General features: G+C 40.9%; 1 protein-coding gene across 1 annotated transcript in view; it reads right to left on the bottom strand.

Moving 5' to 3' along the window:
• The window catches only part of LOC117512201 (copine-9-like), a 524,667-nt gene that overhangs the window by 9,547 nt on the left and 495,216 nt on the right, over positions 1-19,904 (bottom strand). Inside the window, exon 19 of the mRNA XM_034172192.1 lies at positions 18,818-18,875. Within this exon, the coding sequence (XP_034028083.1) occupies positions 18,818-18,875 (58 nt within the window). The remainder of the gene's footprint in view (positions 1-18,817; positions 18,876-19,904) is intronic.

Below are 19,904 nucleotides of genomic sequence, written 5' to 3'. Positions count from 1 at the left end.
CAAAGTTTAACAAAGGTTTATATGGGATCCCGCCATCAGTCCGCCATCATGTGGTGTTTTTCCCTGGGCGTGATCCAGCACACAGTGCTGAGAACCCCAACACCAGGAGAAGGTCAGGGGGATGCCTGTGTTTCATCTGGTTACAGCAGATACTGCACATGCAGTATTTACTTTCGAGAGGTGTAGTTGGACTGTTGTGTATCTCAGTGGTTGCCAGAGTGTCTGGGTTTGCAATAGTCCATAATCAAGACTAAGATTGACTTCCTGTACTTGGCCATCAGAAGTGTATTTGTATGTGGTGAAAGTGCTGAACTTGTAGAGACATTCACTTATTTCAGCACTGACATTCATGTCTCTGGTTCTTCAGCCTTTGAGATCAAGAGTTGCCTTGGAAGACTTGTGGATTTATGAACAGAGGAGTTTGACAATGGTGATATCTTTGCAGTAGAATGAAGGTAGAATGAAAAAAAAAAACACCTCCGTGTTGGAAACCATTCAGAAGATTCAGACGGCTTTCGATGGCTTTCAGTCGAGTGAGTATCCGAGAAATTGTGTAACAGCTGGACATGCCCCAACATGTCCTGTGAGACTTCCAAGACGGAGGTGTTTTTTTGCTGCGCGTCCTGAGCTGCTTTGTGCCGACGCGCGAAATCCTCCACACGTCTTTCATTACAAAATCTCCTGTAACAGTGGAATGTGCCGCAAAAGTGCTATGTCCAGCTCTGTTGCCATTTCTGTGGTAGTCACATGATGTCCCGGATCAACACAGCATTCAGTTTAGAAATGATCTGGTCGATCCAGCCTGTTGAATGGCCGCTCGGCGCACCGCGCGCCCTTTGCCGATATAGGCCGTCTTTAAAAAGGTTTTAACAGTCCATAATCCACGTGACGTCGACAGAATCTTCACCGATATCCAACTGAATCTATCGAATGGTTTCCAACTGCCTGTCTCTAACAGTTTCTGAAAAAAATTTCATGGAGCAAAGCAGCAGTCTCTTAGCAAGTTCTCAGACAAAAGAAATCCGACGGGAGGGGTGGACCAGTGCTCACTCAAAGCCTGCCCACAGGCGAATGATGCAACCGACAGGCGTGGAAAAACTCACGCATGCACACGAAGGTTCAAGCTTGGCTGATGTAATCACACGTGATTCAAATCCATATAGTTTTTGAAAAAAATAAAAAGGTACAATACTTTTTGGACAGACATCGTACGGTTGTGAAGATTCACAATGCTCACTGATCCTAATTGACCCTCATTGCTGACCCTTTTTACTGCATAAAAACTCAAGTCTACGAGGTCTGTTAGAAAAGTATCGGACCTTTTTATTTTTTTCAAAAACCTGATGGATTTGAATCACGTGTGCTTGCATGAGCCAACCTTGAACCTTCGTGCGCATGCGTGAATTTTTTCATGCCTGTCGATTGCGTCATTTGCTTGTAAGCAGCCTTTGTGTGAAGATGGGTGGAGTCTCTCGTCGGATTTTCTTTGCAAGGAAATGGCGGAACGACTGGAGCAACGCAACTGCATCAAATTTTGCCTCTTCCACCTCTTCCACAATTCGGAAGATTCAGATGGCTTTCGATGGCTTTTCAGTTGTGTGACTATCCGAGAAATTGTGGAAGAGTTGAGCATGTCACAACATGTCCTGTGAGACTTCAACACGGTGGCGCTTTTGTTCCGCCATCAGCTTCGTGCCAAAGCCATCGGCATGAATTTCACTGCAACTCTTTTCATGGTAAAATCTTCTGTCACAGTGGAATGTGCCAAAAAAGTGCTGATGTCCACCTCTTCCGCAATTTCTCGGATAGTCACATGGCGGTCCCACATCACCACAGCATTCACTTTGGAATGATCTGGTCATTTCAGTGTGTTGATGGCCGCCTGGAGCGCGTCTCGCTCTCCACCGTTGTGCGGCTGTCTTTAAACCGGTTGTACTGCTCCTTAATCTGTGTGATGCCCATAGCATCGTCACTGAAAGCCGTCTGAATAATCCAAATGGTTTCCACCTTGCTGTCGCCCAGTTTCTGGCAAAATTTGATGTAGTAGCGCTGCACTAGTCGTTCCGTCATTTTCCTTGCAATGAAAATCTGCGGAGAGCACTGTACACGACCTCACACAAATGCTGCTTGCCAGCAACTGGCGCAATCGTCAGGTGTGAAGAAATTCACGCATGCGCAAGAAGGTTCAAGGTTGGCTCATGCAAGCACATGTGATTCAAATCCATCAGGTTTTTGCAAAAAAAAAAAAAAAAAAAAGGTTGGATACTTTTCTAACAGACGTATGTGATGTTCTTTTATATTTTCTGTTCTTGCAACCAACCCCCCAAACACACACACACACACACACACACACACACACACACACACACACACACACACACACACACACACACACACACACACACACAAATTGCTCCTCCAAGACTTCATTCAAGGATGGCAGGTCAGATAGCCTTGTGGTTGAAGCTGCATGATGTGAAATAACAGGGATGTCATTTCCAATTTGTCCAAATATTGGTAGAGGTGCTTATGTGGTAATTACGCCTCAGTGGAGATGTCATGGTCAAAGCACATCAAGCTAAACACCTGCAAAACACTGAAACTGCTGCTTCACAAAACAGCTTGGATGCGAGCTGCCATAGAAAGGTGACTGAGCACAGAATGAGGTTAAATCACACAGACCCCCCCCCCCCCCCACACACACACACACACATACAACATATCACAAAACAGACAGAGCCAGAAGATAAAAAATAATGCAATGCTAAAATTCCCTCAGCCATATAAGCATTGTGTTCTTTATAAGTTGCAGTTGTTTAATTAATTATTAAGATCTTATTGTCTTACGTACAATTTGTATATGTTCAATAAAGTCCCTCTATCAATCAATCAATCAATCAAAAACAATATTTATGTTTTAAAGCCATCTGCAGGAGGCCTTGTGCGTGTACATGAGCTGATGACAAGAGCAGAAGTTGTGCAAATCAAGGAATATTTGTCGATCACCCTCTGTGCATTTGCTGGTATTAATGAGACACATTTAACTCCATAGAAAGTTAGCTTTGAGTTAGCTGAAGTTAGCGTGCATGCTAATGCTGCAAAATGTCTTATAAGTGACTCCAGAGGTTTACTCAGGTTACAAAAACAGAGTTAACAGTTTTAGAAGTGATTATTTCTCACTACTTTTACATAATATATGACAAATATATGACAATTTCCTTACTCATGAGACATTGAAAGAAAGTAGTGAGATAAAGCTTAAAGATGTTAAGTGAATAAATCTGATTTGAATTTAGTGATGAAATTTGAAGCCAATTATTTTGAAGAAAAGTATTAAACATATGAATATGTTTAAAAAGAAGCCACTTTGCATCCATTGACAACAAAACCCTTTTGCTGGAACCTTTAACTGGGTCACTTAGCTGATCCATTGAAGAGGTGGATTGGATGAACCGTCCATCCGTCGTTGATGTTTTAGGCTCTTTGCAGCATGAGCTCACTTGGGTCAGGGGTTAAACCAGCGGTCTCCCCAAGGCTTCGTGTTGGCTGATTTCACTAACAGGATGGCTGCTTGCAGTCAGGTCGTCAGCTTGCTGGACCCCAGAGGTGGAAGATGTTGAAAATGGATTCTGGTAGCTTTTAAAAAGTTGGAGCCAGATTAAAAGTCTTTGTGAATTTAGAAAAAAGATAAAACTTTAAGAGCAGTGTTGTAAAGTACAGAAAAGGAAAGTTGCTTTTCTGTAAATTCGCTATTATTTTGAAAAGTTCAGATTGGAAGTTCCCTTAAAAATTCAAAAGACTTGACGAACCATAAAAACGTCAGGCTATTAATTTGTTAAGAGTTATCAAAGATGAAACAACGAATGAATGAAGCCACGTGGTAGCTTAGCTTGGCTAGCATGGGGCCTTGTTGACCCAAAAATACAGTTAAGCATTTAAAGAAAGGAAGAGAGGAAGAGAGCGTTGAGAGAGGAGGCAGAAGGGTTCCAAGAGAGGGGGCAAGATCTATTGTAACTTTTTAAAGGGGACTTACTTCATACCACCCCCATCTTAACAACCTTGAAACTAACAGGACCAAACCAACAGCAGGATTGCCAAGGCAGCAGCAGTCATGGCCAAACTGAACCAGCGAGTGTGGAACAATTCCAACCTCACTGAGAAGACCAAGATGCAAGTCTACCGGGCCTGTGTGCTCAGCACTCTCCTCTATGGCAGCGAGTCATGGACCACCTACGCAAGGCATGAGCGGAAACTAAACAGCTTCCACATGAGGTGCCTGAGACGCATCCTCCAGATCAAGTGGCAAGACATGATTCCCAATACCGTGGTGCTGGAACGTGCCAGCATGGGCAGCATGCACTCCATGCTTTGCGAGAGACAGCTCCGTTGGCTCGAACATGTCAGACGGATGGACACAGGCCGCATCCCCAAAGACTTCCTCTATGGCGAGCTGGCAGAAGGCTCTAGGACGACAGGGCGCCCAAAACTGTGCTACAAAGACATCTGCAAGAGAGACATGAAAAACTGCAACACTGATGCCCAGACGTGGGAGAGCCGTGCAGACAACCGCCCCGCTTGGCGTCTTTCTATCAAACAGGGCACAAAAGCCTCGGAGGCAACACGGAAATCAGTCGCCATCAACAAGAGAGCAAAGCAGAAAGAGCACCAACACGAGCCCCAGAAACCCACTCACTTCGCCTGCGCCAGGTGCGGCAGAGACTGCCATTCAAGGATCGGACTTCACAGCCACTCCAGAAAGTGCAGAGAAACCAACTAGGGTCTACACCATCGTCTCTCGAGACGGACGGATGCCGAAGAAGACATCATTAAACTCCACCCATTTAGGGTTTGTAATTTCACAGAAAACCTCATGTGTTAGAGAGACAAAGAAATGATTCAACTATTTAAACACATTAACTATTTTAGCATACTATTTGTTCTAAGACACTCAAATCGATACACATTATCAGTAGTCACTGAAACACTCCATTTGGTTAAAAAAAATATTCCATTATCAAAACATGGATAAGCCAGAAACAACACATTAAACACACATCAGTTACAAAGAACACGTGTCAGTTAACTGGAATACATGCAAGAGATAATAGCTAGTTGTCAAGTTTCTGTGAAGGCTCTCAGTTGTCCAGGTGGTTTCCATAGTAGAGAAGTTTGACTCTTCACCTGGACTGGGTTGCTTGACACGAGGATGCTTCGCTTCTACAACCCCTGGCAAAAATTATGGAATCACCAGAGGAGGATGTTCATTCAGTTGTTTAATTTTGTAGAAAAAAAGCAGATCACAGACATGACACAAAACTAAAGTAATTTCAAATGGCAACTTTCTGGCTTTAAGAAACACTATAAGAAATCAGGGAAAAAAATTTGTGGCAGTCAGTAACGGTTACTTTTTTAGACCAAGCAGAGGGAAAAAAATATGGACTCACTCAATTCTGAGGAAAAAATTATGGAATCACCCTGTAACTTTTCATCCCCAAAACTAACACCTGCATCAAATCAGATCTGCTCCTTAGTCTGCATCTAAAAAGGAGTGATCACACCTTGGAAAGCTATTGCACCAAGTGGACTGACATGAATCATGGCTTCAACACGAGAGATGCCAATTGAAACAAAGGAGAGGATTATCAAACTCTTAAAAGAGGGTAAATCATCACGCAATGTTGCAAAAGATGTTGGTTGTTCACAGTCAGCTGTGTCTAAACTCTGGACCAAATACAAACAACATGGGAAGGTTGTTAAAGGCAAACATACTGGTAGACCAAGGAAGACATCAAAGCGTCAAGACAGAAAACTTAAAGCAATATGTCTCAAAAATCGAAAATGCACAACAAAACAAATGAGGAACGAATGGGAGGAAACTGGAGTCAATGTCTGTGACCGAACTGTAAGAAACCGCCTAAAGGAAATGGGATTTACATACAGAAAAGCTAAACGAAAGCCATCATTAACACCTAAACAGAAAAAAACAAGGTTACAATGGGCTAAGGAAAAGCAATCATGTACTGTGGATGACGGGATGAAAGTCATATTCAGTGATGAATCTCAAATCTGCATTGGGCAAGGTGATGATGATGCTGGAACTTTTGTTTGGTGCCGTTCCAATGAGATTTATAAAGATGACTGCCTGAAGAGAACATGTAAATTTCCACAGTCATTGATGATATGGGGCTGCATGTCAGGTAAAGGCACTGGTGAGATGGCTGTCATTACATCATCAATAAATGCAGAAGTTTACGTTGATATTTTGGACACTTTTCTTATCCCATCAATTGAAAGGATGTTTGGGGATGATGAAATCATTTTTCAAGATGATAATGCATCTTGCCATAGAGCAAAAACTGTGAAAACATTCCTTGCAAAAAGACACATAGGGTCAATGTCATGGCCTGCAAATTGTCCGGATCTTAATCCAATTGAAAATCTTTGGTGGAAGTTGAAGAAAATGGTCCATGACAAGGCTCCAACCTGCAAAGCTGATCTGGCAACAGCAATCAGAGAAAGTTGGAGCCAGATTGATAGTACTGAGCACGTCCGTATTGGAAACCATTCGGAAGATTCAGACGGCTTTCGGTGGCTTTTCAGTTGAGTGAGTATCCGAGAAATTGTGTAACAGCTGGGCATGCCACAACATGTCCTGTGAGACTTCCAACACGGACGTGCTTTTTGTTGTGCGCCATGAGCGGCTCCATCCCGATGCGCAAATTCCTCCGCATCTCCTGTAACAGTGGAATGTGCCGCAAAAGTGCTGATGTACACCTCTTCCACAATTTCTCTGGTAGTCAGACGACGTCCCGGATCAACACAGCCTTCACTTTGGAAATGATCTGGTCGTTTCAGCCTGTCGATGGCCGCTCGGAGCGCGGCGCGCCCTGCGCCGCTATGGGCCGTCTTTAATCCGGCTGTAATGGTCCTTAATCTGTGTGACGCCCAGAATATCCTCACCGAAAGCCATCTGAATCTTCCGAATGGTTTCCACCTGGCTGTCTCTCACAGTTTCTGGAAAAATTTGATTCAGCGCTGCTCCAATCGCTCAGCCATTTCCCTGACAATGAAAATCCGACGAGGGGGGAGGACCAGTGCTCACTCAAATCCTGCCCACAGGCGAATGAGGCAACTGACAGGCGTGAAAAAACTCACGCATGCGCACGAAGGTTCAAGCTTGGCTGATGCAAGCGCACGATTCAAATCCATATAGTTTAAAAAAAAAAAAAAAGGTCGGATAGTTTTCTAACAGACCTCGTATTTATTTAATTACGGCGAAGCGAGGCCGTGCGCTACACAGTGTTGTCAGTTAAATATGAGGTCAAGAAAGATGTCTTTATTTTATTTAATATAAAACAAATATTTATGTTCATTGAAGTCAAGAAAAGGTGACTATAAAGTGAGTATTGGCAAAACGGGTTATTTTCATGTTGAGGTGGTGGGGGAGTGGGTTTGTTGTTGGCTGCTGAAAGTAACTAGTAATCTAACTTTGTTACTTTTAAAACTGAGTAATCAGCAAAGTAACTAAGGTACTTTTTCAAGGAGTAATCAGTAATTGGATTACTTTTTCAAAGTAACTGGCAACACTGCTGATACGTTAGCTGTGCGTGAAGAGTTCAGAGAGAATTTGAGCATAGGTTTGAATCTTGTTTCTGAGTCGGCCACTTTTTGGATGGAAGTAAGCCAATAAATAGCCTAACAAATTGAATGATCTATTGTCTAATAAAATTGTGTCCCTTGTCACTACAGATATTGCCTAATCAGACAAATTGTGTGTTGACACAGTCAGCTACAGAGTTCGAGTAGTTTTTTTTTTTGACTCAAGCAGTTGTAAACTAGGTAATTTAAAGGACATGTCATACATTAATGTTCTGGTTAGCAAGTATTCGGGATTTTAAGTCTATCTGTGCACATATGCTAAAAACAATGTGGTCGCTGATGTACTTTATTACTAAATTATTACTGACGGAGAAACCAAAGTGTTTTGCACCACCGAATCAATATGACACAATTGTATTGGAATTGTTCAGTGTTTAAAAGCATTTAGTACAATTAAAACTGGTGACATCTGCTGGCCAATCTTTAACACAGCACTTCACAGCTTGAAATCTTTGGCTAAATTTTTGTTTAAAAACAATAATATAATTGTGTTATAATTTGATTGTGCCATCATAAAATACTGTATGTAATAGAGATATCAACTGAGAAATGTTTGGCAACTAGCACAAATTGTTATGACCATAGGGCTTCAAAAAGTTTTTTTTTTTTTTTTTATTTTAAAACAAGATCATTTCAGTGGTGTTAGCCTTGAGTCTGCTCCTTCTCTTCAGTTTTGGAGAAGACTCACACGGCACAGAAGCTGCTGGCATATGAAGATAGGTTTTGTCCAGCTTGTAAAGAGTTGCATAAACAGCTGCATCCATCCTCCCTAGCTCTCCTTGCAAATTCACTGCAGAAAATGGTTCTGGGGAGCATTAGCATGGCTAAAACCCTTCAGCTTCTGGGGGCTTTGCTCCCCAGGACCCCCAATCACGGTCCTCTTCACCTCCAGCCATTTTAAGCATTGTTATTTATTTGTCTCTCCCATGCCTGTAGATAAGGTTGCTGAAATGTTTCAGAAAAAGGAAGGTGGATGAAGAGGAGAAGAATCAAACAGAGATTCCCTTATATCAGGGTTGGGCAACTTGTTCCAGAAAGGGCCAAGAGGGTGCATGTTTTCTTTGCAGCCACTGACTCCACCAGGTGATTACACTCATTAACTGATTCCATCTGCTCAAAGTGATATTAATGAGTGAAATCACCTGGTGGAGTCAGTGGCTGCAAAGAAAACCTGCACCCTCTTGGCCCTTTCTGGAACAAGTTGCCCACCCCTGCCTTATATTATTATTTTATTAATAAATGAGGACTGTTTTTAATTTTCTTTTATTTGGGGTTACCAAAAATTTCAGTCTCACTCCAGCCAAAGTCCCAAAGTTGGCAATCCTGTGTGATGTCACCATGCAGACATTTGCAAAATGTGTTGTAAATACAACCCCAATTCCATTGAAGTTGGGACATTGTGTAAAATGTAAATAAAAACAGAATACAATGATTTGCAAATCCTCTTCAACCTATATTCAATTGAATACACCACAAAGACAAGATATTTAATGTTCAAACTGATAAACTTTATTGTTTTTGTGCAAATATTTGCTCATTTTGAAATGGATGCCTGCAACACGTTTCAAAAAAGTTGGGACAGTGGTATGTTTACCACTGTGTTACATCACCTTTCCTTCTAACAACACTCAATAAGCGTTTGGGAACTGAGGACACTAATTGTTGAAGCTTTGTAGGTGGAATTCTTTCCCATTCTTTCTTAATGTACGACTTCATTTGTTTAACAGTTTCCGTTGTCGTATTTTTACACTTCATAATGCACCACACATTGTCAATCGGCGACAGATCTGGACTGCAGGCAGGCCAGTCTTGTACCCGCACTCTTGTACTACGAAGCCACGCTGTTGTAACACGTGCAGAATGTGGCTTGGCATTTTCTTGCTGAAATAAGCAGGGACGTCCCTGAAAAAGATGTTGCTTGGATGGCAGCATGTGTTGCTCCAAAACCTGGATGTACCTTTCAGCATTGATGGTGCCATCACAGATGCTGGCTTTTGAACTTTGCGCTGGTAACAATCTGGATGGTCTTTTTCCTCTTTTGTCTGGAGGACACAACATCCATGATTTCCAAAAACAATTTGAAATGTGGACTCATCAGGCCTCATCCTTGCAACTGAATGTTGAGAAATATTGTTCTTAAACTGTTGGGCTATTTTTTCATGCAGTTGTTCACAAAGCAGTGATCCTCACCCAATCTTTGCTTATGAACAGCTGAGACATTTGGGGATGCTCCTTTTATACCCAATCATGACACTCACAATTAGTGTCCTCAGTTCCCAAAAGTGTGTTGTTAGAAGGAAAGGTGATGTAACACAGTGATAAACATACCACTGTCCCAGCTTTTTTGAAATGTGTTGCAGGCATCCATTTCAAAATGAGCAAATATTTGCACAAAAAACAATAAAGTCTATCAGTTTGAACATTAAATATCTTGTCTTTGTGGTGTGTTCAATTGAATATACAATAGTTTGAAGAGGATTTGCAAATCGTATTCTGTTTTCATTTACATTTCACACAATGTCCCAACTTCATTGGAACTGGGGTTGTAAGTTCAGAGGTGTTATTACATTTCAAAAACTGCATTTTCAGTTTTAGAAGTGCTTATTTATTGCTAAGTTTTGCATAATATATGAGAGACATGTATGTACTGTAAACACACAAAAAGAAGTGGTTTTGGAGAGGACAGCCACTGATGTCATGGTGCAGCTCTACTCTGATTGGCTGTCACCCTGCCACTCAAAAACAAAATGGAACAGATTGAAACAGAATGTATCTTTTTAACCTCTTAAAATAGGTCAAGATTAGCCATCTTTGAACTTGTCCAAGGTCTGTGTTCCCTGTAAATTTGAAGACTGTAGCAGTAATTAGACTGGACATATGCTGAGCACAGACTGACGGACAGATGCAAATCCTTCGCAATACCTGATGGCCATATTTGATGTCCTCTGGTAAAAATTACATTTTTTCAAACAAGTTATTTCTTCCTTTAGATATGTTCTTGCACCCTAGTATTTCTCCTGATTGTTGCATTGGAAATTCCCAGATGTGTAGATTCTCATGTGGGACTATGTTTATGTTTGGGTTTTGTATTTTCTTTGAATTCACGTTTGGGGTTTTTGTATTGTTTTATGTTGTTTGGGTTTTCCATTGCTTTGTGTTTCGGTTTTGTTTGGTTTTGTGGTTTACTTACTGCATGCTCTTGTCCTGTGTATGGGGTTGGGCCTGGGTGTGTGTTTTGTCTGCGTTTCTCCTGTTGGAGATGGTTTTCAATTACATGTAAGATTCACAGCTGTGAATGCCATTGTTTCTTATTCAGGCATAAACTATGCACCTATAGAGTGTTAAATTTTCCCCCCAAAACTGAAATGTTTTCAAAGCATAAAAAGAAACGTGTTTGTATATTTAGTTTATTCATTTATACAGTTAGTTCACTTCACAATGTTTTATATTGCGTGCCAGGCGCACATAGTCCACTGGAGTGGACATTTCTGTAACTTAATAAAAAAAAAAAAATCATATTTTTTAAAAAAAAAAAAAGAACATGTTTTTCATGTCCTGAGAAGAATAAAAACACTTCAGAAAAAAATATTGACCAAGGCTTTCATAATTCATGCATCAGAGGGTTAAAATCAGACAGGAGAAGCTAACAGAAAATAACATTCTGGAAGTTTCAGAGCCTGTATGCACACACACACACACACACACACACACACACACACACACACACACACACACACACACACACACACACACACACACACACACACACACACACACACAGGAAAAGACTATTACACCAATTTGACCGTGTAACCTCCAAGCACGCCTGACTGGGTTCTCCATCATATCCTAACACTAGCATCTCTACAAAAGTAGACAACTGTGCCCCATCTGATACAATGATGAGGCGTTAAGTCATCCCCCACCGAGCAGTAACACAATGCACAAAAACACACCGCTCATTCAAAGTTTCCACTGACACTCATTGATCTGCGGGCTTTGCCTGACTTTATTGATTTGTGTAGCGACTCCCTCAGGAAGGGGAATGGGGTGTTGATACGGAACCAATTAAAACACCATCACACTGGTGTTTGTCTGTTTGCTCACTACACAGCCTGAATGCCATCAAGTCAAGTAAATGCCAAACACGAACAAAACATCACACGTCCCTTAGTCGTGTGAAGGTGATGGACCTTAAGTAAAATACGTATTCATCTCCAGGACAGGAGTGTGAGATTATTGTTTTTAGCTCATCAACAACAATGAAAGAGTCAGGAAAGAGATGGTAATATTCTAAAGGTGCCCTGACACTTGCACGCCTTTGATCCGCGCACTTGCACGCACATCGTCATGATGATCCCACCCGCTGTGTTCCTAGCTGGATGCCGTGCTTTGTTCCACTGGCTGCCACGCATTGTGCGCTGGACGCTGCATCTGTAAAATAATTATTTTGTAGCGGATTAATCATTGGCTGTTAAAATACCTCTAATCGCTTTCTGAATCACAGTGGAATGCTCCAGCCACAGTTTTTCTCATGCACACGCTGACGAGGTAGAGAACACATTTGGAGCCACCTTAAAAGATAATTATTTGTCATGTTTACATTGTAATGGCTTGGTGAAACAGTTGCATGTTCTTTCCTTGTGTGCAGCTGTAAAAGTATGTTTGTGATAGATTTAACATCTCATTATAATTGTTCAGATGAGCTGCGCTGTGATGTGGTGTGCTGACGCAATCCCTCACACTATTCACTTCTTCTTTCTCGACTTGATGAGCTGCACGTAGTGTTGGCGAGTAGATCGCGCAACGTTCACTACCACTTCACATTTGTTGCATGACATTTATGTGTGAAAGATTTTTTGAACATTTCAAAATTCTCTTTGCAGAATTTCACGCGCTGGCGCCCCTCTCACGTTCAGTCTACACCCGTTAACGACAAGTTTACTCTCCTGCACCACACAGTGCATGCAAGTGCATGCATCAAAGTCACGCAAGTGTCAGGGGGCCTTAAGGCAGTTGTTGTAATTACAACAAGTAAGAACTTCTTACAAATTCAGAAAATCTACCTGGCAAAAGCAGATATTTCACAGTCTCATGGGTTTTCTAAAAGTATGGTTTCTTATGTTTCAGATACGGTCTGTGAAATAATTTGATGTGAGAATGGGAATGAGATATGTCTGGGCTGGTGAAAACCATTATGGTAAGAACTTAAAATGAATGTGGATGTGAAGAGTCCCAGTGAAATGCAAGACTGCATTAATAAGTCAATAATGATGCAAGACCAGTCATTGAGTCAGGATGTCTTTTGTGATTTGTGGCAATATAAATAAAATCTGATTTTATTTCATATTGTTGAGCATGTAAGAATAAATGTGTGTCTGTAATGAAAGCACAGCAGACATTCTTGCCAGTATTCATGTTGACCAAAATTACCTGTTTGCCATGGTTATCAATATAGTCTTAATGACACTCATGTCTTCATTCTCGAAATGCTTATCTCAAATTTGGTTGAAGAGGATAATATGCCTCCACTATGAACAACATAGGGGTTTGAGCTCTTGCTCGAGAATACTTTGAAACTTCAATATATACTGCAATCAGGGATTAAATCACAAATTCTATTTTTTTTTATTTATTTTTTTATTAAAGCAGGCAGTGTGAATAAGTACAAACTTTTGCTTCATGCTACGAGACCAAAGAAATCTATTTCACAAGGTTAACAACAAAATTTACAAACTGACTACTTTGTCATGAATGATATTAACATGATGTCACAAAATAAATATAGTTGCTGTTGTTTAATCAGAATTGGATTTCTTAAGGTATTTTGCAAATTTATATACATGTGCAAACAATAAAACGTACAGACCAATTCAGTCAAAGGGTGCATACCTCCAGCAGCATAGCTAATTAGTGACTGCCTACAACCAGTGATGCACGTCATCACAGATCAGTAAGATCGGGATGATGCACCATTCTAAAAAAATCACATTTAAATTATCAAGACAGTACACAAAACATTAAGGTTACTTTGCCAGTCTTTCTTGTGGCCAGCCATGAATTCCAACACCGCAGGGCTTTTGAACACTACGGGTAGAGCAATGATATGATACATATATGATACATATTAATACACATGATGCACGTTGCTGCAGCAAAGGTGGTGGTGCACCGGAAGAGAACAAGCTAATACACACACAGTAGGTTTCAAAATACGAGGTCTGTGAGAAAAGTATCCGACCTTATTATTTTTTTAAAAAACCATATAGATTTGAATCACGTGTGATTACATCAGCCAAGCTTGAACCCTCGTGGGCATGCAAGAGTTTTTTCACGCCTGTCGGTGACATCATTCGCCTGTGAGCACGCCTTGTGGAAGGAGTGGTCCAGCCCCCTCGTCAGAATTCCTTTGTCTGAGAAGTTGCTGAGAGACTGGCGCTGTGCTTGATCAAAATTTTTTCAAAAACTGTGAGGCACATCCGAGTGGACACCCTTCGAGAAATTCAGCTGGTTTTCTGTGAAAATTTTAACGGCTAATGAGAGATTTTGGATTGTTTCTATCGCTGTAAGGACTTCCCACGGAGCAGGACGTCGCTCAGCGGTCCGAGGCGACGTCGTCATCCTGTTTCAAGCTGAAAACCTCCAGATTTAAGCCTCTGTTGACCCAGGACGTCGTGAGAGAACAGAGAACTTTCAGAAGAGGTCGGAATCAGCAGTTTATCCGGACATTCCACTGTTAAAGGAGATTTTTTTAATGAAAGACGTGCGGACGGATTGGCGCATTGGCCCGCAGCCGGCGCGGCGCGCCTGCCACAGGAAAAACACCTCCGTTGGAAGCCTTAAGGACAAGTTGGAACATGCCCTGCTGTTAAACAATTTCTCAGATACTCACTCAACTGAAAGCCACCAAAAGTCGCCTGGATTTTACAAATGGTTATCAACACGGAGGTGTTTTTCCTGTGGTGGCGCGCTGCGCCGGCTGATACCGACGCACCAATCCGTCCGCACATCTTTCATTAAAAAAATCTCCTTTAACAGTGGAATGTCTGGATAAACTGATGATTCCGACGTCTTCTGAAAGTTCTCTGTTCTCTCACGATGTCCTGGGTCAACAGAGGCTTAAATTTGGAGGTTTTCAGCTTGAAACAGGATGACGACGTCGCCTCGGAGCGCTGCGCGACGTCCCGCTCCATGGGAAGTCCTTACAGTGATAGAAACAATCCAAAATCTCTCATCAGCCGTTAAAATTTTCACAGAAAACCAGCTGAATTTCTCGAATGGTGTCCACTCGGATGTGCCTCACAGTTTTTGAAAAAATTTTGATCAAGCACAGCACCAGTCTCTCAGCAACTTCTCAGACAAAGGAATTCCGACGAGGGGGCTGAACCACTCCTTCCACAAGGCGTGCTCACAGGCGAATGACATCACAGACAGGCGTGAAAAAACTCACGCATGCGCACGAGGGTTCAAGCTTGGCTGATGTAATCACACGTGATTCAAATCCATATAGTTTTTTAAAAAAAAATAAAACTGTCGGTTTCTTTTCTCGCAGATCTCGTATTTATGGAGCTCCCAAATGGTTTATGGGGAAGCAAATGCAATCAATCAATAAATATTTAATGCTACAAGGTTTGCTGGTGTTCAAAATGGAAAACTTCACAAGGTAAATTTAACTTAATTTAACTCAACCATATTCATTTTCCCATCCCAACCTATTTACATGCCGATAATTGTTGGTAATCTCATCCACATAAAATCCTTAGAAGATTGCCTTGCATCAGTGAAAAGCTGGATGTCTAGCAAATTCCTACTTCTAAACTCTGATAAGACTGAAATGATGGTTGTTGGTCCATTGAGACATTGGCATCAATTTGACCAGCTAACTCTTAGCCTAGGCTCGTGTGTCATACATCACACTGACAAAGTGAGGAACCTTGGGGTAATTTTTGATCCTATGTTGTCCTTTGACCTCCACAGAGATATTATGAGGACTGCTTTCTTTCACCTGCAAAATATAGCGAAGATTTGTCCCATCCTGTCTATGGCTGATGGTGAGACCCTGATTCATGTGTTTGTCTCTTCTAAATTGGACTACTGCAATGTTCTATTTTCTGGTTTACCACAGTCCAGCATTAGGGGTCTCCAGTTGGTTCAAAATGCTGCTGCCAGACTCTTGACACAAAACAGAAAGTTTTACCATATTACATCCATTTTGGAGTCTCTTCACTGGCTTCCTGATCCTGTGAAATCAGATTTTAAGGTTCTGCTACTAGACAATAAAATTGTTCATGGACTGACACCGAACTGGGTGCAGGACTACTTTGTGTCCTTAGTAGGGATGTGTATCGAGAACCGGTTCCTTTCGGGTATCATTAAGAAATGATTCGATCCACCGACATCAATAACCTTTTTACTTTAATGATTTCCTTATCGGTCCTTCAGAGTGGCCGTTGTTTTTGGGGGTGTTTGTCAGGAAAATTATAATTTCTCTACATTGATTACAGACCCTGCAGCGGGTCTGTAATCAACTTTTCTGCAGCACGGCTTTGCTTTGAACCTTGAACCAATTGAAGCAGTGATTCACAGATCGAAGCAGTGCTTCGATCATTGCTTTGTTGATAAATTTTTTTCTTTCGCTTTCCCCCGCTAAAACCCTAAAGAGCATATGGCTGTGAGTATTATTTACCTTTTTATGTTAAACTGACAGGTTATGGTTTCCTGAAACAGTTGATAGATGTATTTTATAACAAAAACGGGACCGATGCTAACACGTTAGCATGTCTATGGCATTTTCAATGTTTTTCAAAGTTAGCATTAAACAGTTGCAGCTGTTGTAATATTCTAAATTGTAATTTTTTAAATTTTTTTTGTTTATATATTAATAATAATAGCAAGCACAACAATAATAGTAATAACTAATCTAATGATTATATACAATTTTAGAGAAAGAGACAAAAAGAACCTGAATAAAAACACAACAGAAAATATAAAACCAACTAACAGTGAACATACATAAATACATACATACAGAAATAAATAAGTGTTTCCTGTGAGCACCTAGTGACTCTTACACCTCCACTTCACCCCTGTTTTATTTAAGTTTAATGACAATTTGTTTCGGTCAAACCGTATTTTCAATGTGTTAATTTCTTCAGTGATTTCCTCCAGAACTATCTGCCAAGCTAGAAAACTGTTGCATCCTAGTAAGAGCAGAATACTACTGGAATGAATATGAATAAGGAAAGTTGTGGGGTTTTTTCTCACTAAATGAATGCTGCACTCACTGCAGTTTATTGTCTGGAATAGTCCCAGATTGCATTTCAGAGCTTCCAGAATTCAAACATTTTCATGCAGGTGGTGTTGGGGGGTAATTTTGGGTTTCAGTTTTTTTGTTTTTCACCACTTTCATCCCTGAATATGTGAATCGTGAGTCACTTTTGTGCGGATTAATGTTACTAACTGGGACTCCTGTCTTGTTGCGAGAAAGAAACGAGAATCATCCTCCGTTCTATTCACACAGCTCCAAATGCTACACGGCTCTCTGCCGAGTCAAGTTAGAACGATAGAATCCAGTTGGAATTAATAAATTCAAAGCAAAACGTCATTTTGTTTATTTTTATTTATGTCCAGAGATCAAGGATACAGTGACCAATTTCATATTTATTTACTTTAAGACTCAATGAAATACATAGAAAACCTGTAAAGCCTACTTTTAGTACAAAATTCACAAGAAGGATCGATAAGGGAATCGATAAGGAATCGGATCGATAAGCAGAATCGATAATGGCATCGATATCGATAAAATCTTATCATCACCCATCCCTAGTCCTTAGGGTTAATAAAAAGTCTGTGGGTGACAGAGCTTTCTCTTATCATGCCCCTGTTTTGTGGAATGATCTCCCTGCATCAATAAAACAGTCAGATTCTATAGAGATTTTCAAGTCCAGACTTAAGACGCACTTATTTTCCCTTTCGTATGACTAGCATACTGGCACAGTATGTTACTATGCTTTTTACTCTTTTAAATTCATTTTATTAGGAAACGGAGCAGGCCACTGCCTCAATTTTATCTAAATTCTTGGTCTTTTAGTGAAGCTTAGGGATAGTGGCCGGCGATCACCTCAGTGTTTCTTTTGTTCTTCTTGTTGCTTAATGCTGACAAATTACACTGTATTTCTTGTCTTTCTGATGACTGATTCAGTTTTTTTTCTCTCTGTTATAGGTACGGCTCCATACAGAGATGGGTGTGGTGTCTGTTTTCTGAGGCCCTCCTGCTCTGTGCACTGACCACATCTCCTGTATATTCATTTTGTGAATTGTTTTGTAATTTATGTCTGGAGCATGGCCCAAGCAGAGGGTCACCCCTTTGAGTCTGGTCTGCTTGAGGTTTCTTGTTCAGAGAGAGTTTTTCCTTACCACTTGTTGCCTGTGTGCTTGCTCTGGTGGTTGGTAAGGCTAGACTTTACTTGTGTGAAGTGCCTTGAGGCAACTTTGTTGTGATTGTGTTGGTGCTATATAAATGAAATAAATTAAATTAAATGTTTAAATAAGGTCTGTCCTTGATTTCTCGACATATTGAATCAAGACACTATTTCCTTTGAAATCAACTTCTGCAGAGCTGCATATTTTTATTTATTTATGTACTATGTATGTATTTATTTTTTTACATTGTGCAACTGTCAGATTGCAAAGTTTATATTATGTTTTCAAATGGGAAGATGCTTTTATTCTTTGTGCCCTCTAAGAATGGCACACAACATCTCAGAAAATGTCAAAAATCACCACATTGTTCTATGCAATAAAACCATTTTTTATCAAAACACCCTTAAGTGGGTTAGTTATTGTGCAGGGTTATTATATAACTAATGTAACATTAATTGAATTTTTAACATATTTCATATTTTAATCACTATAGCACCTACAAATCCTCTTTTTTTTGGCTTGTGGCATTATTTCTATTATTGGAACCAGTGAATATGGATATCTGGTATTCCAAAACATAACACCATGGCACTGCAAAATTGGTTTTGGAAACAGTGACTTAGACTTGAATATGTTCTTCTGGTGAAAAAACAAAAAAACAAACAAACAAACAAAAAACTATATGTAAAATGTTCAGAACAAAACTACTGATCTTTGATTGGGAAGGGGTACTCACCGTCAAACTCAGCAGGCCCAACACCCACAATGATTATAGACAGAGGGAGTGACGCTGCCTGTATGTGAGACAAAAGGAAACACATTGATTTACATTGGAGTCAGTCAAGTAAACACATAGCAAATCTATAGTCTATTGTTCAAAGAACAAGTCTTGGGAGAGTTAGGTGAATTGAGCAGTTATAGCGAGCATTTTACTTTGTGAAACCAAAATTACTGTTAATTTTAATTTATTTACATCTGGTGTGTTTTTTGCATTAAGTGAAAATGCCTGGGCAAAAAACAAAACAAAACACTGGTAACCTATAATAATAATAATAATAATAATAATAATAATAATAATAATAAAGTAAGTGTTGTGTGGGCCGCTGAAGAGGAGGTACTGCTGGCCCACCCACACCAGAGGGCGCCCTGCTTGGAGTGCGGGCTCCAAGCACGAGAGGGTGCCAGACCCAGAAGAAGTGACAGCTGTCACTCATCCTCTGCACCAGCTATCACTCGTTCATCATCACCACCTTAAAAGCCGGACTGCAACTCCACCTCCCCGCCGAGAAATCGACTACCATTACCAAGGTAATTTCTCTGTAAACTTAAGACTGTATATCTGTCTAAACTCTTCTTTGCAGCCGTTTTCCTGTCGGTGAGACTCGTCTGTGGAGGTGGCGTTTGAGGTGTTCAGCGACGGCTTCGCAACACCTCCCACCCAGATAAGTGCTCAAACAGGAGCTGCACGAGTGTGTGCTTGGAGGTGGAGGCGCTTCCTCCCTCATTAACTGTGGATTTACTGAGTGTGCGGATTCACACTCACTCATCATATTTCTGCTTTCTGCCAGCAGTACCAGGGTCGACAGCCGAAGACAGAGGCCACCTGGGGACTCGGGACTTGGCGGCTCCGGTGTTCTTCAGGCCGTTGGTGGTGGAAGCCGTGTGGGAAGCGGCTTCTCTCTCGTCGGGGGTCTTCTATCTTCGAGCCTGCCCACACGTCACCTGGTGTTAAATTGACTGTGCAGATTACAGTACGTTTCGTTGTGTATTATCGCAACATTAAATTGTTACCGTTTTTGGCTTATTCATTGTCCGTTCATTTG

This window comes from Thalassophryne amazonica, chromosome 6 (assembly GCF_902500255.1).
Source record: "Thalassophryne amazonica chromosome 6, fThaAma1.1, whole genome shotgun sequence".
NCBI classification, from domain to species: Eukaryota; Metazoa; Chordata; class Actinopteri; order Batrachoidiformes; family Batrachoididae; genus Thalassophryne; species Thalassophryne amazonica.
The sequence above is the reverse complement of the archived record's forward strand: the minus strand, read 5'-3'. Positions and strand labels throughout refer to the sequence as shown.